Source organism: Pseudopipra pipra, chromosome 12 (assembly GCF_036250125.1).
Source record: "Pseudopipra pipra isolate bDixPip1 chromosome 12, bDixPip1.hap1, whole genome shotgun sequence".
NCBI lineage: Eukaryota > Metazoa > Chordata > Aves > Passeriformes > Pipridae > Pseudopipra > Pseudopipra pipra.
In genome coordinates, this window is record NC_087560.1 from 17,221,862 (window position 1) to 17,245,942 (window position 24,081).

The window sequence follows — 24,081 nt, forward strand, 5'->3', positions numbered from 1 at the left end:
TTGGGGAATCCGTGGCCAAAGGTCAAAATAAAGCCCATGACTTCACCCTATCTGTAACCACATTCCTTTTTCCCAGGTTATTATCGATTACCACCGAGGTGTTTACAAACTTTTAGCCAACAGAAAGTGTTCCAAAGGCCTACCTGGCTCTCGGCAAGGACAGGTGCTTCATTGCAGCAGTAACTCTAAATACGAGGCTACATTTCACGGGACACACAGGTATGCCGGGGATTCTGAGGGAGCCTGGGAGTTATCCCATCAGTTACTTAAAAGCCAAGGCTCTGAGTCTGGAAGACAATTTTAGCTAATTTCAGTAATTAACTGAGTCAGCTGGGAAGCACCAGGCTGGTGTTTTGCAGCGCCCCAGAGGGCCGGAGGAATGCAGGAAGATGCAGCTGTGGGGAGCTTCAAGCGGGCAGGTGACTCGGACCGGGAAGTGACTCCTTGGTCACCTGTGGAAATGCCGGTGGATCATTCACCGCACACACCTTCAGGAAGATGCACTGCTGTCATCTCAGGCCATCGTAAAACACGACACTGCCGAGAACAGACACGTTCACCACTCTTCCTATAGATGCTGGGGGGTTCCTAAGCTAGCGCTTCTAAAAACTGTAAAGAGCAGTAAACTCTGTGTTTATTCTTGTGGATAAACCTTTGTGTTTGGGAAGGCGCCACTGGCCGGGTGTGACAGCACGCAGCCATTTAGCTTCCCAGTTACAACGGGGGTTGTAAGAACAAGTTCTTGAACCAGGGCATTTCTTGGTTTACAAAGTGCAGAAATAGACAGTATTTGAGTGGGCAATGAGGTTTCCAGACTGTCCAGAATGGCTTATTTACAGACAAACCTTCACCTCCTGCTCCTCAGTGGGGTGAGGAAGGGGCTCACACAGGCAGCATCAAGTCCCCGAGGGAACCCCCTGGCACACCAGGGGGAGAACAGCAACACCGCAGCATTTTTCCACATTTAACAGTCCCAGCCCAGCTGTCGGCGGGGAGAGGTTGAGACCGACCCAGCACACCCCAACAGCCATGACAGCGCCTGAGGGCCACTAAGGACCAAGGTCTCCCCGCAGCCCGGGGTCACACGGCTTCCCCACAGCGCGGGGCTGGAGGGCAGTAACCACAGGCGGTGGAACAGCGAGGGACAAGAACCCCGAACTCCGGTGCCCGGGGACCCCTCGGGACGCTGGAAGGCACAGGGGCCAAAAGGCTGCAGAGGGTTCAGGGCTGGGAGGGCAAAGGCTGAGGGCCCCGCCCTGACCCCGCCCCCTCGTCCGGCCCCGCCCCTCCCCTGCCTGTTTACCCACAGGCTGTGCACGTGGTGGCCGCGCCTCGCCATTGGCCGCCGCTGCGGGGACCTGCCGCCACGCCGCCAATCGCCGCGCTGTCCACGCGCGCCTGCCCTCGCCCCATTGGCCCCGGTGCGGCGATCACGCAGCGTGACGCCACTGCGGGCGTGCGCGGGCCGGGCGGCCAATGAGGAGGGGGCGCAGGGGCGGTGCGCGGCGAATGGAGGCGCGCGGGGCCGCGGCGCGGCCAATGGGCAGCGGGCGGGGGCGGGGCGCAGGCGGGGCGCGGGCGGGGCGGGGGCGGGGCGCGGGCGGGGCGCGGCGCCGCGGGCGCTGGCGGACACGGGCGGGTTTAAAGCGCCGGGCGAGGGCGGGCGCGGTTCCCCCGCGGCCGGGGAGCGATGGCGGCGGCCGGGCCGGGCCCCGGGGCCGGCGGCGCGGTGAAGACGCTGGCCCTGGTGCTGGAGGACGAGGCCCGGCGCCCCGGTGGTGGCGGCGGCTACTGCAGCGGGGACACGGTGTCCGGGCAGGTGCTGCTGGAGCTGGCGGGGCCGCTGCCGCTGCGCGGGCTGCGCCTGGAGGCCGCGGGGCGGGCGCGCGTCGCTTGGAGCGAGAGCCCCGGCGCGGGGCCCGGCGCGGGAGCCTGGGGGGTGGCGGTGCGGCCGCCGGGGCCCGGCCCGCGGAGGGAGGCGGAGGTGCGGTACTTGGACATCCGACAGAGCCTCCTGAGGGACCCGCCCGAAGGTGAGGCGGGACCGGCGGGGGTGGGAGCGGGGGAGTGGCGCTGAGGGAGCGGAGAAAGCGCCCAGGGACGCCGTGGGCAGCGAGGGGAGGGGGAGAAGTGGGCGCCGGCACTCTTGGCAATGGGCAGCGGGTGCTCAGGCCCCGTGCGGACATCGCCGCCCCCGTCAGAGCCCTCACCCGGGGAAGCTGCCACAGCCTCGCCAGTGGCCGCCCACAGACTTTTTTTGCGCGGTGGCTGAAAAGCGCGGAATGGGGCTGTAAGAAAATCCGCAGTTGAGTTCCCTGCAGAGGTTCAGCCCGCCTGTGAATTCCATCAGCCGTGTGGGTTGTGCTCTGTGAGCAGCAGCTGGGAAACCCCCGTGGAAGACCCTGGGAGCAGTCGGGCTCCTCCAATGGCTTGAGGAAGCAGAGGCAGCTCGCTGTGGCAGAGCTCTGTCACTCAGGCACTGCAGCACCTATGGCAGCGTCGGAAAATTAAAAAACAGAGCAGCGACATTTTGTTCTGTGAGAGTGAAACGCAGCTCTCAGGCTGAGCTGCAGGGAAAGTAAATTTAGGCCTTCAGAATTGTGTAACAGCAGGCCCTCTATGAATGTATATTGGGAGCTCATGTATTAATAGTATTTCATCATACTGACCTTAAATTGCAGCTTTTTTAGCACAGAAGTTAGTTTAATTGTTAATTGGAAAAGCAGATTAACTGCTGTCTTGCTGAAAAGGAAAAGAAACTTACTTTGTGCTCTGCAGAAGCCATTTTGGATTCGAAATTGGCCAGAGTCCTGAACTGAATCTCAAGGTCTCCCATGTTTCCTTGATTTTTGTTTTTCATTGAAATCACAGCACAGCACAAATAAAGCACGGGCTGCAGTCCAGAACCCACTGGGATCAATAAAAACTTCTTGTATCTGGGTGTTCTTATACATAAATAACTTATAAAAGCATCTGCTTTGTTCTATTTCTGGAATAACTAAAACATACTATTCATTTTCATCCTACAGGTGAGGAAAACTTAATTCTTCTAGATGGAAGACACGAATTTCCGTTCAGCTTTCAGCTCCCTCAAGAGTAAGTTAAATAATCCAACCTGAAGGGATTGTGCTGGACGCTGCTTGTAGTGCAACATTATCTTAATGTAATTTGACTTGTGTTTTTTTTAGTATCAGCTTTATATGTTTCTCTTAATCAGACCCCACAGACAGGCCTTGTTGGCTTCAGTTTCCCCCAGGCCCTAAAAGTATGAGCTGTAAATTGGTTAAATGTTCGTGTACGCGGGAAGTGCTCACGTTTGGAACTGAATTATTAATTAAGGGTAATGGTTTTGTGACTGCTTGTTTCAGACCTCTGGTGACCTCTTTTACTGGGAAGTATGGCAGTATTCAGTACTATGTGAAAGCCATCCTGGAGAGGCCTGCAGCTCCCGATCAGAGTGTGCAGACAGAGCTCCAGGTCATCAGCCATATCGACGTCAGCTCACCAGCTCTCTTGGTAAGAGGGTCCTTCCTCCGCTCCTCCTCCCCCTTCAAAGCCAGCTGCAAAAAAATAAAACATTTCCAGGCAACATTCACATCCATAACCATTTCCATGTTATTCTGGAGTGTCATTTTCTGACTTCTGAAAGCATATAAGCTCCCTAAGCTTTTCTCTATAAATAGATGATCTTAGGTTGTGTGAATAGCAAACAGAGTGGCTTTTTTAATAGCATTGATTACATCCCTGCTGGCAGAGATGCTCTTGCCAAAAAGTTAGGCAGGCTTCAGATGCATAAATAAGGCTTAATAATAATAATGCATGAGTGTAGAGTAGTTTACTCTTACCAGAGCAACTACATTCACAGGGCTGCAGTGTCCTAAACTCTACAATAATAGTAGGTTGAGGAACAGTAATTAGAGAAGAGTATTAATCATGCCCAGCCTGTCATTTATGCTCTGGCCATTATGTTACATATCCCTCCATTTTGCATGTCGTTTTCCAACATGAAGTGTGTGCACACAGCTGCTCCAGAGATCCTGTCAGTTATTTCCCTGTGACAGATTTGGCCACATTAAAGCATTGAGTTTTTTGTAATGACTGGAAATACTGTAGAGTAATAAGAAAGATCAGGCATTAAGTAATGAGAAAATAGGCAAGATGGAAGCTAATGAGCTGGATTCTTTTATCTCAGCCCATATTATGAAAATAATATAAAATTATACCTTGCACTTTCATGATAGCAACTGGATCTAAATGGTTATTCATTTAAATATGAATGAGAAATTTCTATTTTATTTAAAATTATAGGATAATTTTAACATCATGACGTGAACATAGCTAAGAGATGTTTTGAGTAGGGTGTTTTTCCTCTTTATGTGCTTACATTTTAATCTCTTTTAGAGAGAACTTCAGAGTATTTTGGCAGTGACATCTTTAAGCAGAACAGTCTTTATATTCAACACTATCTATTAGGAGTTTGAAAGCATTATATCCAGATTCTGTAAGGACAGAGCAGCCCATAGGTAATGGCACAGGAGAGGGCTGTGAGGCATATAAAGTAGATAATGCCAGTCAGGGGATTCCAAGGCTATCACCAAAACTGCAAAACAGATTTTTTTCATTATAATAAATATAAAAACAATTTTCATTATGCCATTTTCAAATGCCACAGCACTCCATGAGACCTCTGAAAGGTTCTTCTTTTTGAAGACAGATCACATTCAAAGACACCCTGGCCTCTGTCTTACCCAGTTGATACAGTCTAAATTCACACTGGGATTTTGAAACAGAAATGTGCAGATTGCCAAACCTTGGTTCCATTTCACATGGTGGCAAAACTCCAGTTGCACAGAGCAGTTCAGTGATTCAAATCAAGTGGATTTTAGAGCTGGATTGCAATGATTGACATGGATAACAGGAACTGCAAGTGATTGAGAGCTTTATCCCATAAAATGAAAAATACTCTGTATTTTATAGACACCTGTTCTAAGAAGTCAGGAGAAGATGGTTGGCTGTTGGTTTTTCACCTCTGGGCCAGTGTCTCTCAGTGCCAAAATTGAGAGGAAGGGATACTGTAATGGTAAGAGTAGTTATCTTAAAAATGTAAATAAAGTTATCTTAAAAATGTAAACCCCACCTAGTAGTTGGGGTTCTTTTATCTCTGTGAAGCCAACACTTTATAGTTCAAAGAATAATTCTGTTTAGTAGGAGTAAATTAAGATCTATATGAAAACTTGGTTTAACAAACATCATTTTGCCTTTCCCCTTGGGAAATATAAATTAAAAGGAAGTCCTGTTAATTTTACAAAAAACCCATGTACATTTGAGTGTAAAGAACAATAAAATGCTTTTATTTGGGACCAAATACTTAATTTGGGATGTAATTAGGTTTTTATGTCATTTGTGTAGCTTTACACTTTTGTAAGAATGGGCTTTAGCAGCTTCTTTGTCATCTTGATAACATTAGAGACATCCTGAAATTCATTTAGTACTATATAAAAGGAAGATTGGGGCATAATTTGCAAATAAAGCTTTTATAGCTTGCACATATTACGCTTGATGTTTCAAAATGAATCATTGTTTATATATAAAATGTAGTAGGTGGCTATAATTCTGCCTGGATACCACTCTGAAAAAAATAAACTAGCTTGAGGAAACTTCACAAGTATTGTTCTCATAACACTGCAGATGATGTACGTGCTGTGTAACATGCTTTGATACTCCCAGAGGAAAGTTGGGAAATACAAATTATTCATTGGACTTTTTCTGTCTCTAAGGGGAAGCCATACCAATCTATGCAGAAATTGAGAACTGCTCTTCTCGTTTGATTGTTCCAAAAGCTGCCATTTTCCAAACACAAACTTACCTGGCCAGTGGGAAGACAAAAACCTTCCGTCAGATGGTTGCCAATGTCCGAGGAAACCACATTGCCTCTGGGAGTACAGATACCTGGAATGGGAAAACTCTGAAAATCCCACCTGTATCCCCCTCTATACTTGACTGCTGCATTATTAGAGTAGAATATTCATTAGCTGTAAGTATTGGTTATTCAAATGTACAAACTTTGGATTGAGTTGGGAACAGAAGAATTTACCAAGTAGCTGTTAGGTTTTTAATTTGGGGATGACAAATATAAATCTAGAGAAAGGTGTCCCTACTCATGGCAGGGGGGTTGGAACTACATCTTTAAGGGCCCAAACCATTCTATGATAAATAAATATCATAAACCATATATATAGATGAGAAACTGAAGATCATGAAGAGATTCTGAGATGGAAAGATGGGAATAACAGGGAAAATGGAAATATATTTCTAAGGAAGAAGCAGCTTAGTTTGAGACCTGCAGAGGTTTTTATGGGAAAGTAGTTCAAGCTGAATGGGTTCCTCTGGTGATTCTTTTCAGAAGTGGGAAGACTGAAAATCAAGTGCATAATTACGTTTGTCAAGATGTTTTTAAATGTCACCTAGAGACAAGTTACAGAAAGAAGGAAAGGAATGCTGCCAGGGTATTAGCTGAACATATCTGGGATCAGAAAGCTCTTAATTCTTAGACAATTTGCAGTGTAGGGAGTAGGGCAGCCTTTAGGAGCATTCAGTGGGGTCTCATGATGTTTTTTTCTTTTGTTTGGGGGTTGTCACATAGGTGTATATCCATATTCCTGGTGCTAAGAAATTGATGATTGAAATGCCTCTGGTGATTGGCACTATTCCATGTATTGGATTTTCAAGCAGAAACTCCAGCATTACCAGCCAGTTTAGTATGGATATGAGTTGGCTGGCACTGACCATGCCTGAACACCCTGAAGGTAACACATATTGAACTCTCTTTATCCAGCACAGCACTGTCTGCAGCAGATGGGTGTAGTGCCAACTTATGGGCACTGTAGGGATGTAGGCCATGGAAGTATGACTCAGGAGAAGTCTCAGGTCCAAAAGAATTGGGTGAGGTTACCCTAACTCCAGCCTTCCTTAAGTTTATCTTTACCCTGATCTGACTGAAATAACTAAATTTTGATAGTGGGAATTCTGCTTAGGAACTTAATTTATTCATTACTGAACATATCTTGATACAGCACAGGCTTGTTGCTGGAGTTGCCCTAAAAGCATCTGTATTCCTGCTGAATCACCTAAGCTTACTGAACACATAATTTTAGTTACAATATGTATGAGTTTAATGCACTTCATACAATCTGACAGTTGTACAATGTTTTATAAATAGTTTTCATGGGTTTGGATATACTGTACTACAGATATTGTCTTGCTGTGAGTGAATAGTTTGAAATTTGACAGTAGCATCTCTTATGTTTCAGCACCACCAAATTATGCTGATGTAGTGTCTGAGGAAGAGTTTTCCAGACATGTTCCTGCTTATCCACCACCCATTGACTGCGAGGAACAGTTGTGTTGTCCTGTCTTTGCTTATATACAAGAGTTCCGGTTTCAGCCTCCACCTCTTTATTCAGAGGTAAAAAAATAAATAGCAGGTGGTGTTTTTATTGTCAGATGGCAAAAAAGAACAACAAACCAAAACACATACTTAAATGCAGGAATTGCAGGCAGTAATTGTTGCCTTTCTTCTCTCCCTAGATTGATCCGCATCCAACTGATGTAGAAGAAATTCAGCCCGTTTCGTTCAGGCTCTGAAGAGGATTTGTAACAAGCATCATTGTGATGAATGTCTTAATCTTTCTGCTGCTTAAGCTGGTAGTGCAGCTAAAAAGGAAACAGTTTTCTTTTTCAAAACTTCAGTTTGTGTACGAGAAAGGCAAAGGAAAATGGAGCAGGAGGTATGAGCACGTTTGGTGATAAAAGAGAATCTGCTGGATTAGTCTGCACAGAGGAGTAACGTGGGAGCAGCCAAGCTTGGGATACTTGAGAAGTACCTGAAAATGCTGAAATGAAAATGAATGAATGAAATACTGAATGTTTTCCCAAAAGTGGACACACTACACAAAGTACGAGGAGGAGATGTATGGATCTTCTGAGAAGAAAAGAATTTATATTTTGTTTGGAACACTCTGGAAGAATGTACATAATGATGTTGAGAACTTCTGTAGTAGAACTTGAGTAGTAGAACAGAATGTGGGGTAAGAAAACATTTCCAAAAAAGATTCCAGTGTTCAAGGGGCTTCAGCTTTGCACTGTCTGCATCCAGGAAAGGAACACTACTAAAAGGTGAAGTCTTGAATTTGTATTTCATGAGAACCTGCCCTTCTCACGACTGCCAAGTGGTACTATTTCATCACTCCTAACAATCCTGAAGGCACCACAGATGACAGAGTAGCTATTATGCAATACTATGAAGGCAACCATTTCCTGAGTGAGAGACACAAGTATGGAAGAGAAAAGTGGACTTTGATACAAGCTTATGCACTATGCTTTCTTTCAAGGGATTTCTTAAGGGAATTATTCTAGCCTCTTCTACTGTGAGTTCTTCTTTTGCATCTTAAGCCTATGGATAGCATGATAAGGGGAAGCATGGCAAGGGAGAATCCTTCTGCCAACAGCAGGTATACTTAGCAAAATGGACAATACTTATTTATTCAAAAGCCTTTATAAGCCTACCTCTGTTTTGGATATTTACTTACGGTCAGATTTGAGACCAAAAAAAGTCTTGTTAAAGCTCCAGTATACTTCAAGGTTCTAAAAGGGACCCTAAATGGTTTCTGTGGTTAGTGAATGAGATAAGAGGCGTAGGGAGAGGTGTAAATATACCCAGAATAGACATAGCTTATAACTGAAGTGAAAGCAGATATCAGGGGAACAAAGTCCTCTGGTAATGGCACAAAGCTTTTCATTACTCCTGCATTTTTGTCTAAAAGATCTATTGTCAGGGGCTGCACTGGTCATTTGCTATCCATACTATATATGTTGGTCTGTTTCCTTGTTTGTTTTTGCTGTTTAATTTTGTTTTGGTGCAATATTATAATGTTTTCTTCCTCAGGTCATTTAGAACAGTGAGAGTTTGTTGCTGCTAAGAGTGAAGGCACAGCATTTACGTGCCCTTCTGCTGCCTTCCTTTAAAAGTAGAATGTTTGCTTCCTGCCAAGCATCAATTGGGATAAATAAACCACCACCAACAGATCACTTACAGGAGCAGAAACACAGCATTGTCAGCACGCACGTTTACAGTCCTGTCTTTAAAGTACAGGGGATTTTGGACTATTAGAACTACTCCATATGTCTTACAGAAGGGTTTGGGGTTAAAACCCGGTGCTTCATGTGGTAAAACATTGTACTTTCTGATAACTACAAAACCAGTAATTGAGTTTCCTTCATTTCATCAGTAACTGCAGTTAAAAGAAAGTTTAAATGGTTTTTTATGAAATCTGTCTTCATATAAGAAGCAGGGATTTTTCTACAGGCATACACACGTATATATTTTTAGTATGACTTCCTTACATTGTCTAATTTCTAGCACTTCACCTCAAAATCACTTTTGCATCAGTGTGAAAGACAGACTGATGGAGATCCATGTTTCCAAACTGCAGTTATTTTTTTTTTTTCATTTGCAACATTAAGTATTGTCTTCTATAGCAAATGCAGCTTTAACCAAAATTTGAGTGCATGTTTTAGAAAGGACATTCTAAAAATAAGTATTTAAGTTTCAAGATGTAGCTCTCATGCCTTTTTAAGTGAGGGCCTGCCCATACAATCAATGCAGGATTTTCATTCACATCACCTGGAAAGGGAATAAGCATCTTTTCCTTAAACAGACACCATTATAGTTACTTGAAAAGTAATGTTGCTGTGTATTAACTTGCATGTTAATAATTCAGAAAATTAGCTTAAAGAACATTAGGTGCTTTTTTGGACTGTAATACCTGATAGGTGATGTGTGCTACCTGGTATAATCATGGTCAAGCAAACAAGAGAATGAAGGGTAAAGATGTGCTTTTTTTTTTTTCCTTTAAAATCTTTGAGTTGTTTTTTTATTCTTTGCAGATAAACTGTGGCCTTAGATTGTTTGCTGCAAAAAAAAGTCAACTATTATGTGTTTCTTAGGAAGCACACATGGCCCTTCAAAGGAGGGGTGAAAACAAGATTAAATTCTGCTCTCTGGCACTTGGCTTAGCGCAGAAATTGATCCTTAAAAATAATTACTGTTTGCACAATAATAAGTTCGATATGCAGGGGCTTTGTTTTGATAACTGTGAAACAGTTTAAAAGAGACAAAATAAAAAAAAAAAAAAAGCTGTTTAACATACAGGAACATGATTGTATTTTGTACTAATGAATGAGCCCCATGGGTTCTTTGTTAATAAAAGTGTCAAACCTACATTGTGCTGTTCATCTCTGGTTTGGTGTGTCTAAGATAAAGGGCTGCAATGTCAAGAAATACCTGTACTCTGCCACTTCTGAACACATACAGGTCTCTATTTCTTTTCTCATCTGGGAATTTTGCCTTCATCTGTCACTGTTTTAGTTCCCTCAGCTGTCTATAACCAAGAATTGGTTATGGGTAATAACCAAACAAATTGATCAAACAGGACCCGCTCCCACCTATTGTTATTATGTAATAATATATAATATAATAATTAATTATGGGTCTCCTACCCATAAGGATTGAAGGATATGTGCCCTAATTGATATTTCTCTCATGTATTAATTTTAGAGGATATTCTTTTGTGTTTCCTTTAGACAAGATTATCTTTAGTGTGTAGTTTGTAGATCTAAATACATCAGAACAACCTTATAACCATAGTACAGAATGACTAAGGCAGAGAACCTGCTACACTGGGGAAAGAGGTGACAAAATGGACCACACCACTCACCTGAGCCAGGAGGGAGATGATGAATCTCTATCAAGGTCCTGCCTCCCAAATGACAGTTGATTTCTTCTTCCTGTTTCCACTTTTGAGGGAAGACCTGTTCAGGATCAAGAATCATAGAGTGGTTTGGGTTGGGCTGGACCTTATCCAGTTTCACCCCCTGCCATAGGCAGGGACACCTTTCACTAGACCAGGTTGTTCCAAGCCCTGTCCAACCTGGCCTTGGACACTTCAGGGATGGGGCATCCTCAGTTTCTCCAGGCAACCTGTGCCAGGGCCTCACCACCCTCACAGGGAGGAAATTTCTTCCTTGTACCTTGATGGCCTGTTCAAGCACAGAGGGGTTATGACTCATCAAAAGGAAGATGCAAAACCTCAGATTCTGGTCTTAGATTTCTAAAAGCTCTCTCACTAAATGATACTTAAATATCTTATCACTAAGGTCACAGCAGCAATTCCACTTCCCCCACTATTCAGTTTTATAGAGGCGTATCTCTGTTGACAAGCTGTAATTGTCTATTAAAATATGTTTAGTGTTTAAACAGGTAGTAAAAAGCCATGCAGGGATAGAGCAGATCCTGCAGGCTTGTGTTTGCAGCTCTGACTCCTCTGATGTTTGCATGGAAACGTGCAGTTTACATACAGAGTAAGAGAGATCATTCAATCAACTCCTGGGGCATGTTCCAAATTATTAAAATAGCATGTTCCATGACTTCACCACCCGGTTTGGACAGCAAAAGGGAACATCTTAACTCCTCTTGTAAAATCTGTTGCTATATATATATATCAATAAAAACATGTTTGGAGAGCACAGTTTGCAAACAATGTTGATTTGAAGATAACCAATTGTTCTACAACTCCCTGAAAAAAAACACAGCAGAAATGCCTGTTTTCTAGTCAAATTCTGCTGATTTTCAGTGCCCTCCTCAGGGTAGTGACTGAGCACAGGGACACAGAACCCAGCCTTCAGACTGCTGCATTCTCTAAAGCTGATTATGTAATATGTTCACATCAATATGGACAGTGCAGGCTGCTGCACAAAGTAGATTCTCCAAAGAAGTAATTAGGACTATGATGAACCCAGTCCACTTTTTGGTATTAAAATTTTATATATGGCATAGACAGGGTGAGAGTCTTCTTTCCAAAAGATCACAGTCTTGTGGTCATAATTTCTAAACAATTAATAGGAAATGACAGAAAAGCTCTAGTAGAATGTCACTGCATTGTGGACATTTTAGCACAAGTGACTAATAATTTTAATTTAAAAAAACATAAAAGATGTGGAATGTAAAGTGGCAATTTTAGTAGAATAGCTGCTTATGCCAGCAACATGCTGTGGGCCTTCTTAGTTACACAGGACAGATTCTATCTGATTAAGTACAACTGTACTACTGATAAATCTCCAAACACCCATCCCTTGAAAGGAAAAGAGAAAATCCTGTGTTGGCTTGTGTTCAGCCACCTGGCTGCCTGTAGGGTGAGGAGAAAATGAAAGACAAGGTGAAAGAAGGAGCCAGTGCTGGTGCTCAACAGACAAGTAGGTTGTCTCAGATAACCCAAAGAGTACAGAGCAGCCCAAAATATTTTTATAAAAATGCATGAGACATTTGTTCTGTCAAAATGATGGCAAAGTTTCTTATCACTACTTGTGGTCTCAAATAACAAGTGACTGTGGCCAGATTAGGGGAAACCTAAGTATCATGTCAGGCATATTTTTACTTGGCACTCAGCAACTGTGGCACCCTAACAAACAGCATCATCTAAACATCACACCAGCCCTGCTTTGCTTCTGGCTCTACTCAGTGTCCCAGAACTCTATGGATACCCCCTTGCCATGCTCTCCCCTCTCCAGCAAAACTCCTCACTGATACTTTGCTTATCAATAATTTGATAATTCGCTTATTGTGCAAGGCTCAGATGGAAGTCTCTGAAGGCTCACACAGATGGGGAGAGCTGCATAAAGACATTTCTAGTCTTATTAAATTTTAGGAGAACAGTGGTAGAAATGGTAGGCAATCATCCAGTGAGGGATGAAAGCTGAATGGGGAAATCATAGAATCATTAGGGTTAGAAAAGACTTCTGAGATCATCAAGTCCAACCACTAATTCAGCACTGCCAAGGCCAACACTAAATCATATTCCTAAGCATAAACATGCCTTTTAAATGCCTTGGGGGGTGGTGAGTCCACCACTGCCCTGGGCAGCCTCTTCCAATGCTTGACCACCTTTTCAGTGAAGAAATTTTCCCTCATATCCAATCTAAAACTCCCCTAGCACAACTTGAGGCTGTTTCCTCTTGCCCTGTCACCTGGGAGAAGAGACAGACCCCCCCACCTGGCTGCCACCTCCTTTCAGGTAACTGTATAGAGAGAGTTGTAGAGAAAGGAGGTAGGTATGGAACAGAGCACACAGACACAGCAGTGAGCACTCCTTGAGGGGGGAATTAACCTGAGCACCAAACACAACCACTCGCTCCCAACTCTTGTACTGTCAGGACTCGCTGCCAAATATTTCTGGCAATGAAAAAGTCTCATTATTTTACAGCACCTTGGAACAGCATCAGCCTCCCCACAAAAGGGTAGGATTTTGACTGCAAGGTCTTAAACAGGATTGTTGCACACCCAGGAAGATCCCAGGTTTCTGTATAGGCCAGTCCTATTTGATGTCACGTCTAGAATCAGGTTGCATTGGTCACAACATTATCAGGCCACAGCATGAGGAGAAAGTGATTCTTATTGCTTAAGTAATTAAGTTCAAAAAGAGAGCACAAGGGACAAAAGTTACAATTTCATTTAAATAATTTAAGGCCTAAAGTGCTTTTCTCCTATGTCTTAATTTGATGTGACCAATGCATTAGCCTTAAAAAATTAGAAAGATGCTAAAAAAGAAAATATTCTGCTCCTGAGTGTAAAATGGGAGCAGAAAGGGAAAAGCATTAACTGATCTGACAGATTCTCCTACTACAGTGTCCTGGGGGAGGAGACAAGTATCTGAGAGGGTTTAGTGTCCATACAGACCTATCAAGTTTTGCACACTGTGTGCACGGCTGGTACCGCTCGCCCCAACAGTGGCATTTCAGAGTCAGCACATCTCTCCCTCACCCTGAGATCCTGGAGCAGGTTGGCCTGATCCAGTACCTGCCATGCAACACTCAGAAATGCTGGAATCCAAAGGGGGCCTCCCAGGCTGCAGCCAGACCTCCTCCCATCTCACAGCCTGGAGCAGCTGTGCTGTCACCTGCACGGACGTGAGTGACACAACCAGCTCCTCCAACCCCGCACAGGAGTCTCACACTTCAGGGGCAAAGAATTGGAGATGTCTGTTTGCAGGAGGTGTTAAATAAAAAGGTCCCCAGGAAGGGCAACTTCGCAGACTTTTCCTCATGTGATCCCACCTGCTATCGCTGGGAGAGGACTTTACACTCTTCCAAACAAATTAACAATTCATTTCCAACCCTGACACGAAGATTAACCCTGCCAATTAATTTCTTAATCTCTTGCTGCCGACAAGGCTCACAGTTGCCATGTGGATGCCTGTCCACTGGGGCCTGGAGCAGGGCCATGCTGTTTAATTAATGCTGCAGCCAGGATATGGTGTAGTTGATACTCAAACATATTCCAGCGATACAACCCAGAGCTGCACCTCACACGTCACCAGACAGCGTGGGATGGGCACCTCGACAAGGGCAGGGATTATCTCAGAGCTTGTGGCAGCTTTTGCTGCATAAAGGAGACACTTTAACCAGTACAGAGTCATTTAGCCATTGTTTAGCTGTAGAAAAATGCTCCTTGGTCATTTCCACGAGAGGTGTCATCAGCATTTTGCACATTTCAAGTAGCAGCAGGGAAAAAACAACCCACGAGACTTTGTCAGTCTTCTTCCCCCTGCCTAAAATAATTGACAGGATGTTGGGTTTGGGCTCAGTGCTGGAGGGAGAAAGGGCAGCCACTCTGTGCAGAGGCTGCTTCAGAGAGAGAGATTAAATGAGAACTGAATTGACATGAGTTGCGAAATGTGTGAAGTACAATAAAAAGGAAAAGTGATGCTCAGTCACCTCAAGGAATCTTTGCAAACCAGCTATAACAAATTAGGTCAATTTTCCTTTGTTTCTATAGGTTTTGCCATATGTAATTAAAAAGACACTGCCCATTAACTTGTTTTAAAAAGTTAACTAATACTCAATAAAATCTATGAATAATATTAAATTAAAGACTAAAACCTCCGGACATATAAACCAGGAAATTGCAGGTGTATAAACTAAGCAAACAACAACCCCCCCATAATTTAGTGCCTGTTACAACTAGTCCAGTGCGTGGAACAAGTGAAGGGAACATAGAACTGCTGGGAGCATGTGGATTGTATAAACACACACGTAAAGGGTGTTTACAGAGAAGTACCAGGAAGGAGGCAGGATGATATACTGGACAGGACACTCTGCTCCAGTAGAGTTAGGCAATGTCTGCTTTGGGGTGTTGTTGTTGTTCTTTTTCATGCATTTCTGTTCAATGCTCAATTATACACTGAACTCTCTTAAGCCCAGGAAGGGTCAAGGTCACCGTGTGGCAATGGCCAACCAGGCACAGGGGGGAAAAAAGCTTGGCTTTGCCTGCAGACCTCTGCCCACCTGGTCCTGACAAGGCAAGAGAAACATCTGCTGTTGGTGAGTTACAAAAGGGGAAACAACATTTGATGCAAAAATTACATCTACCTGATTGGAATAACCAGTCCAAGAGCTGTGCAGGTCCCCATGTCACTGGTCACACTAGACAGGTGTCAGCTTCTTCAGTAGATCCTTTTTTAAAGGCATACGGGAAAACTAAGAGTGGTTTGAGAACTGGCAGAGTCTGAAGCAGAGATCAATATTTATGTGGTGGAATCTTCAAGGGCACCGTGTGTGCCACAGAATCAACTCCTCGGGACGTCAGGGTTTGTTTCCACGGGACTTGTCAGAAGGACAAGAAGCTGTGGCTCATGACGTGGCATTTTGTGCAGGAATCTTAAGCTGTCCTTGTTGATTCTTAGTGGCATTTCCTTCGTGAAGTCACTTGGTACCAATTCTCACCAGGATTTGGGGCTACGGGCGTGTGTGGCTCCCATGGGTGTGTGGCAGGGGGTTAATTTGCTGCTCTCTGCAGGATGATTTGGCAATTCCTTGTTTTCTGCACACTTTCTTCTAGGAACTCCTGCTATAAATAACTCTTGGGTAGGTGCCAGGAATGTATTTTTTCCAGGCAGAAGCCCAAATCAAGCAGTGAAACACCTGACTATCAAACACGGCACACCACAGAGCGTACTGGTACATGGAATGGGGCAGAGGGAGGGGATCTGTTGGTTGTACACTGTGGGAGTCGGTAGAAAAGCCCAAGCAGTTCTAAGAGCAACATCCTTCCCTCTTGCACTTAATTTATGCTTAAAATTATTTATCGAATGCAGCTGTCTGCAAGCCACATCAAACCCTAGGAGAGCTCAGAGTTCTGCTCAAGCCATGTGCACAGATTTTGCCCCCCATGCTCAGCTAAGCCATTATGTCAGCCCCAGATTTGGCACATGACAGGCTGAATCCCCCCCAGCCCACTCCAACTCCCACTTCATGCCAGTCCAAAGCAGAGCAGCTCCATGAGAACTCAACCTCTCACTTGTGCTCAGGTTGTCTTCAACCAGCAACTATGGCAATTATTTGCACTCCTGTCTTTAAGGCACCTGTTTGATCCCAGCCAAGCAGCCCTCATGGGAATCTGGCACACACTTAGAATCCAAGCACGTTGGGAAAATGACTTCAAGGCTATTTAGAGGGGATTCCTGTGCCTACTACAGCTCACAGGTCAAGGGGATCCCCATCTCTGCCTTCAACACTCACTGTTAAACACATGCTGCCAGAAAACTTTGCTTTGGGATGGGAAAAGCAGAGGAGAGAACGGCCTGACACAAAGTTCAACAACATCAGCTTTGGCATGTTTTAATTTAGTGCAGGACAGCAATCCAGGATGGACCAGGCTTGGTTGTTTACCATCCCCTCTCTCTCTCCCCCCCACCCACACTCTCCATCCATTTACAGTGGTGCCACTTTTCCCAAGCATAATCCGTCACTCACAGGCCCGAGCAGGCAGCGATTCCTCCCACTCCTTCAACTGCACCCTAACTACTCCCTTCTTTCCAGACAAGGGCACGCCAATCACTGTTATCTTGGCTGCATCACTACTCCAATCCCTGAGCAAAGACAGGCTATTCTATTGCCAGACCTCAACTGTTCAGCCCTTCCCTTTCACACCCAAATCACATGGATCTTAAGATCCCTGCAGCAGGCAGGGGGTGGCAGGGAACAAGGCTTCCTGTGCTCTTGCTGTCACAGCTCTTCTTGCCAACACAACTCCTGAGAGCCAAGGGCTGAATGAAACCAGCAAGGCGGTGTCCCAGTCTCTGCTACACTGAGTGAGAAGCAATCTAGCCATGGTTGGCACACGTTCCTGGCTCTCTGGCAGGCAGAGCTGCAGGAGGCATTGCAGGATGCCAGGAGATGCCCCTTCCTGGGTGACCCACCACTCCATCAGCAGCAGGGCAGCCCTCCTGCCCAGGGTCTGGCAGCAGGACACAGTTCACGCACCACAGCGACCGCTCCGGTGCCAGCACTTGTTTGAATAATGATATTTTCAGGCTGACACATGCAGAGGTGTTTGCATTTTGCTCTCATGCACCTCAGCAGCATTTTCTTTTAATTGATCTCACAGCCTGAGATTTTCCTAAAATACTTAATGGTTTCACAGCCTTGTTTCCAGGAGGATTTTTTCAGCAGACTGCAGTGCACAATAATGTGTCACTTGCTCTCCTGACGATCCTGGGCTTTCCAGGCTCTAGAAATCCAGATGCTGCTTTTCCTGTCCTCATCCCTTGGCATCCTTTTCCTGCTCTCATCTCTTGGCAATGAAATGAAACCAATTTGCAAGAAAATCTACTGCAGACATTGTTGTCTTCAGCTGAGTGGAAACTCCCAGATCCTTTTGCTGTTGCTGGCTTAGGAACATTTGTGGTTTCTGGCATGTCCCTGACAGGTACGAAACTTGTACAACTGCTGAGTCATGAGCTGCGCAGGGACTGACGCAACACACTGTGCAGTCAACTTCCAGAGGTGGCCTTTGGCTGGAAATCTACTGGGAGGAGGGAGAGGTGAGCACCGAAAACACCTGTGGGGATGCAGGGAGGAGGTGTGGGACACAGGCCAGCGGCAGCCGGGAAGAGGTGGCCCTATAACCAGAAAGGGGTGTGTGGCTCACACCACTCCAGGGAGGATTGGGCAGAGCTCCCAGGCAGGACAGCTCACTTGGAATGCTGCTGCTTCCCCGTGAGATGGCTGTGAAGGGGGTAAATGGCGTCACACCTGTCTGACAGCCAACAGCAGAGACAACACCCACTCCTACCTACCCAAACACACACGTGCAACGTCTTGTTCTATCATCCCATGCACCCCAGGTCACTTCTAGCAGATTATTAAGGAATATAATTAGAAATGCTCTCTATGAAGGAAAAAGGGTGAACAACACCTGATCTTAGCTTAGTTGGTTAAAGCATAGTGCTGATAATGCCAAGGTTGGGGGCTTGATGCTCATATGGGCCCATTCACTTAAGAGTTGGACTTGAAGATCCTTGTGGGTTCTTTCCAGCTCAGAATGTTCTGTGATTTTGTGAGCATATTCAAAGCCATCTTCAGCTGGTTAATTTTTGACCCTGAGATGAGCTCAGTGACCCTGAGATTAGCTCATTTGGTTAGACCATGGGGCTAATAATGCCAAGGTTGTGGGTTTGATCCTGGTATGGGCCATTGACTTAAGAGCTGGACTTGAAGATCCCAGTGGGTTCCTTCCAACTCAGATTATTCTCTGACTCCGTGATTTGTAACATAGTCTTGAGCAAAGACACACTTGGAGGGAATTTGTATTTCTGCATAGATTCTCTAATAGCTGAAAGGACCTGCTCCATGGAAAGCATCTGAAATCAACAGCTGGAAACCTGAGCTGCTTTTCTGTCTCTGTCTTTTGAAGCAGAAAGGAAGGAATGGGTCCAGAGAGACCCTGCCACTGCTGGGCAGCAAGGAAACACACTGGGCAGTGTGTTTGAGGCACATATGAGATCCTGTATTGAAGGAGCAAGGCTGCTGCCTTTTGAAAGGATGGAGGGATAACACAAAATGATCAGCACCATAAGGACCTTCTGGCCACAGTGATCTGCTGGTGAGGGACCACAAGTACGTGGTACAGTTTGCATAAGTATAAACAGGCAGCCTAGTAAATTTATCCAGCCTTAGTCATGCCAAATGCAGCCACGGCCTATTGTAACATAACCAGAATTCATTAGGTGCTTCCCTGTCATCCATGTGAGTAATAATAATAACAACAACTAATACTGCAGACATGAACAAGTTAATCCTGCTCTTTTAAAAGCAAAAATATTGCTGCCCTCATTTTAAGGGTGGGAACCTGAGATAAGCAAGGAGGGTGACATAATCATTGTTATTCTCTGGAGTACACGATTGCTTACGGTGTTTTGGCGCCTGGGTCATTTAGGTAATTATTTCTGTGATCCACCCATAAGTAGAACAACAGAGGCAAAGGTTTGGAAATGGAGAACACACGTAAGACCACGCTGCTTCACAGGATACTGGATACTCTTCTCATTAACTCTGACTGGAGGCAACAGATACAGGAGCTTTTGGGAAGAAAGGTGGGATATGATGGGTGAATGCATCCTCCTTGGACCTTGGCTCTAGACCTAGTGAGCACCAAGATTCATGCACATTTTCACTCTACCCTAAAGCTCTTGGAGTCAGGGATAGACATATAAAGGGGACAAGGACTTTTAACATCTGTCTGGAATTCAGCCTCTTGGGTCTAGAACCAGAGCTGGTGTCACTGGGGCTGGATTTAATGCAATCTGGAAAGGACAGAGGGTCACCCACCTCTGCTGCCACAACCAGCACATGAAAATATGGCCCACCAGGCAGAGTCAAGGCAGTAGTTACTAATCATTCTGTACTTCTAATAAGCCTGTCCTGGAAAACTCTCCAAATATTGCTTACTGACCAGTCTTTACCATATCCTGCTTTTTGTGCTGAATTCACCAAGCTCACAAACCTGCTGCCACTTTAACCTACCTTGCAGTTGTTTATTTCAGACAGCAGAAACTTCTGCTTTTAGCTTCAAACACCCAAGCTCAATCCCTTTATAAGAATAAAAAATTTAAGCCTTTATAACAAAATCTCCAAACACTCGATAAGCACTACAATAATCCCCATAATACACATCCATCAGTCCTAGAGTCAGCCTACAATCTGGATATATCAGAGAAATTTTTCTGGGGGCTGCAGGGTGGACTCCTAAATCCCTGCCTTGTTCTTTAGCATAGGGGACAGGCCAGGAGCTGCACTAGTTTCTGTGTAGTGAACCAACCATTCCACCCTGTGCCTATATCAGGCACATTTCAGGAGCACTGGAGGCCACCAATGTAGAGAAAACCTCAGTGAAGGAGGTACTCAGATAGCTTGTGTCTTAAACCAACTTGTTCCCAACTCCACCTGGAAAGGCAACTGCCCCTTAGCACATTCAGATCAAAGTCAAGATCCCACCAGACAACAGGATGCAGTTCATAGGGATATTTCTCACATGGGACAGTTTCATCCTCGTGCTAAGCTCAGTCATCCTCAAAGCTGTCCTGGTTTTGGCTGGGATAGAGTTAATTTTTTTCTTATTAGCCTGTCCAGTGCCGTGTTTTGAATTCAGCGTGAGAATAATGCTGATAACACACTGATGTTTTAATTGTTACTCACACGTGCTTACTCTAAATCAAGGACTTTCCAGTTTCCTATGCTCTGCCAGCAAGGATCTGGAGGGGGAGCACAGCCAGGAGAACTGACCTGAACTGGCCAAAGGGATATTCCATAGCAGAGAATATCATGCTCAGTATATAAACAGGGGGGAGTTGGCTGGGAGTTGCTTGGGGACAGGCTGGGCATTGATGAGCAATTGTATTGGGCAGCACTTTTTTCTCTTGGGTTTTATTCCTCTCTCTACTTTTCCTTACCACTACTATTATTATCATTAGTATATTATATTATATTTTATTTCAATTAATAAACTGTTCTTATCTCAACCCACAGGTTTTACTTTCATTTCTGATTCTTCTCCCCACCGGGGGAGAATGAGCCAGTGGCTGTGTTGTACTTCATTACCAGCTGGGGCTAAACCACGACAAGAAGTGCCAGCAGAGACATTTGATGCTGGTGTATGACAGAGACAGGCAATAGTTCATGGGAAGATCTGTCCTCTCCCAGTCTGCAACTTTTCCCATTCACGCCTCTGCCCTTACCTCAGCCCCGGGCTGGGCAGGCAGGCAGGGAGCTGCTCACTTATCTAAACAGGTGGCACGGGCAGCAGAATTACTGACTTTGGCACATGTTGCTCCAATATTTGTGCAATCCTATCCAGGAGTTTTCAAAACTCTTGGATTTTGCAAAAGAGTTTGCAAAGCAGCAAGAGGCCTCTGAGACCGCAGCCCTTGAAAAATCAGCTCAACCGTGTTCCTGTTGCTTGCTGACAAAAAAACAAAACAACACCTCTGTCACGTGTTGAACTGTGGAAGAAATGGGCTGTTTTCTCTGTCTTCCTGCCCTGTTAACCACAATCTGACAGATGTGAGGAGGATCATGTGCTTTCTTGCAGGCTGGGGCCGGTGGACAGAGCGAGGGAGGATGGTGGAATTTCAGATTCGGTTTGGACATGCAAACTAGCAATGCCAAGTAAAGAAATCTCACTGGGTTTGAGCAATGAACACGTCTGACAGGGTACCAAGGGAAAGGGAAACCCCAAAGGTTTGGGGAACACATCCAAACTCCATAAGACTCAAGCAGATCTTTTCCAGAATCCAACAATCACTGGTCCCAAAGCTCTTCCCACCCTGACCCTCACCTCGTTACACTGTCAGGGCTGTGAATTGCCCTGTTGTGCTTTTCCTGAGCCAGATGCTCTGAAACAAAGGTGGGTGGTCATGACTATGTCTGACTGCAACATCCTTCCAGCCTTGTGAGCCCACAAGTCTGGCATATCCCCAAAGCATTACCAACCTCACCTAATTCCCAGTAAGGATTTTCCAATAGAATGGCAGATGCAGCTTCTTTCCACCACACTCAGGCCCCTTAGTTCAGGAAAAGACCACTGTATCTTCCTCTTTTCTGTTTTCTCTCTTTCCAGACTAGAATCCATCAGTAAGGGTTTGGACAGCAAGGAGAAGTATAACACTTCATAAAGGAAAGTGTGATGATCTTCCATCCCCAAACCCATGTCCATCTCCACCTTGACACTCTGTTCACCTTGTTCAGCCATGTCTGAAGACTGACTTAACTGGAACTTCCATCAGACACTTTAAAACCAATGCTTTTGGGGGGATTTCCATTTCCAGTTGCATCTGAACCAGTCCATTATTTGTAGAAGTGGTGATAAAGGGATTGAATGAATCCTGCCAGCACCCAGATGACACAATATTAATTTAAAGCATTAACTTACTGTTGCACTGCGTCATACAACCTGTTTACAGCCTGCAGAGGCCCCTTTTCTCCCCAGCAGCTCTGGCCAACACCAGACCTCTTTGCTAAGCCCCTGCACAGGGGGAGGCTGAAAATCCTCTCTGCTCTGCACACACATGACCTGCTTGGCTTTGCCTTGGAGACCAGCTGCATCAAGCTGTGGTTTTGCCATGTAAGTGATATAAAAGAGCGACCCTGTGCAGTAGAGGACTCTGATGGATCAGATTGAAATAGCAAACTAATGCTGGTCTATCCAGGCCACTAAGAATCAGAAATCAGATTAGGGAGAAGTCACTTACTGCACTGTCCTCCAAGCAGGAATTATTCAGGGGATATAATGGAAGTGAAAGGACTACTAGAAGTGAAATGACCAAACAATGTTACAACACGGGGTGAAGTCTCCATCCAGTGAGGCACACTGAGCAAAGGGTACATTGCTGAGTGAGGACTGAGAGCAGCAGCCTTTAATTGCCTCTAAATGTGCACGTCCACTGTTCACTTCAGCTACTGGAGCAGGCAAGGGTGGATACTGCGCTACATAAAGGTTCAGAAGATACTAATTTTAAATAGTCTGAAATATAATAGTTTGGACCTTTCAATTTTGCATGTCGAGATCACACTCCCTTAGGTTCAACCCACAGCTAACATGACTCTGCTCCCAGTCCTGCTGGCCAGGAGACTCCTCTCCCCACCTTCCAAGGTGTGAGGATCACCCATGGCTCTCTGTTGGAACAGAAACTGTCTCCCTACAGAAGGGCTTTGCTGTGCCCTTGTGTCAAATATTCAGAAAACACAGATGTCCACTGTTTGTGTGTTCATCTGCCCCTGCTGACAACACTGGGGCACCCAGGGGGTCAGAGGGGCTGGCTCAGCAACCGGCCAGCCTGGGGCCAGCTGCCCTAGGTTGGAAAATATCAGGAAAAATGTCCTGTGCCATCAAAGACAGCAGTGCTCACTGTATATAAAAGCTGAATTCCAAAATAATCCAAAAAATGAAAGAACCATCAAAGCTCTCCTCCCTTTACTATCAGCTACGCTTTGTCTTTGGGTCCAGGAGACCACAAAGCTGATGACTGGAGGGAATAAAACAAGAGTTCTTGACCAAAATCCAATCCTATTATTTTCCAGCTTGTGGAACAGACACAAAACAACGTTTTAAGTGTCTGTCATTTACCAGTGACCTTTGAACAGAAATTTTCTGACAGCCCTTGTTTGCGTTTCCATCGCGATGGGCTGTTTCACAGATTGCTGCAAACGTGGCGAAGCGAATGTGAGCCCACAGAGGTTTCGGTTCTGCAGTCATCTGAACCCTGAGGTAGTTTAAATATCATTTAACTCTCTGCTGTGTTAATGCTTTGAGAGTCACACAGGCCAGCTGAGAAGACATAAACATTTCACAGGCTGATATTTCACGGCTCTGCACAAAGCAAAGCAGTCCAGTCCCTTTTGGTCCCACAGAGCTCAGAGTATGACCCCAGCAGGATTAATCCCCCCAAATGCCAAACACACCTTTGGAAAACAAGAAATTAACAAGTCATTAAAACCAAGTATTACCATTATTAATTGAAGCCAGCTGAAATCATAAGGACCTGAGAGAACAGCATATGGAATTGCAAATCTCCCAGATTTGACAGGGTTCAATGCAAAGCCTTTTCCAACTGTCTGAAAATACTCAGATGACATTTTTTGAAAATATGTGAAATATCAAAATAATACTGCTTGGTGCAAAAGTTGTTTGGAATT

At 45.0% G+C, this 24,081-nt stretch overlaps 1 protein-coding gene and 1 long non-coding RNA gene across 3 annotated transcripts in view; one reads left to right on the top strand and one right to left on the bottom strand.

The window, feature by feature from the left end:
• Positions 1 to 1,662: 1,662 nt before the first annotated feature.
• ARRDC4 (arrestin domain containing 4) lies at positions 1,663 to 10,279 on the top strand. 2 transcript variants are annotated; one of them, XM_064669127.1, is made up of 8 exons: positions 1,663 to 2,033; positions 3,030 to 3,096; positions 3,369 to 3,516; positions 4,978 to 5,080; positions 5,841 to 6,034; positions 6,644 to 6,806; positions 7,311 to 7,465; positions 7,588 to 10,279. In XM_064669127.1, the coding sequence occupies exons 1-8, from the start codon at positions 1,691 to 1,693 to the stop codon at positions 7,642 to 7,644; spliced, it is 1,230 nt and encodes a 409-aa protein (XP_064525197.1). In that variant the 5' UTR covers positions 1,663 to 1,690; the 3' UTR covers positions 7,645 to 10,279. The 2 variants fall into 2 exon arrangements, with proteins under 2 accessions (XP_064525197.1, XP_064525196.1); XM_064669126.1 differs by having other exon boundaries at positions 1,664 to 2,033; positions 5,778 to 6,034.
• The window catches only part of LOC135421014 (uncharacterized), a 151,454-nt gene continuing 130,284 nt past the window's right edge, over positions 2,912 to 24,081 (bottom strand). The window contains exons 10-11 of the long non-coding RNA XR_010433820.1: positions 5,867 to 10,869; positions 2,912 to 3,560 (exon numbers count right to left, since the gene is read on the bottom strand). This is a non-coding gene — a long non-coding RNA (uncharacterized LOC135421014). The remainder of the gene's footprint in view (positions 3,561 to 5,866; positions 10,870 to 24,081) is intronic.

Bases quoted from the DNA above. Each gene is read 5' to 3' on its own strand.
- ARRDC4 (XM_064669126.1), top strand. From the start codon at position 1,691: ATGGCGGCGGCCGGGCCGGGCCCCGGGGCCGGCGGCGCGGTGAAGACG. The intron at 2,034-3,029 runs GTGAGGCGGGAC...TTCATCCTACAG, and splicing joins CCTGAGGGACCCGCCCGAAG to GTGAGGAAAACTTAATTCTT. The intron at 3,517-4,977 runs GTAAGAGGGTCC...TGTATTTTATAG, and splicing joins TCAGCTCACCAGCTCTCTTG to ACACCTGTTCTAAGAAGTCA.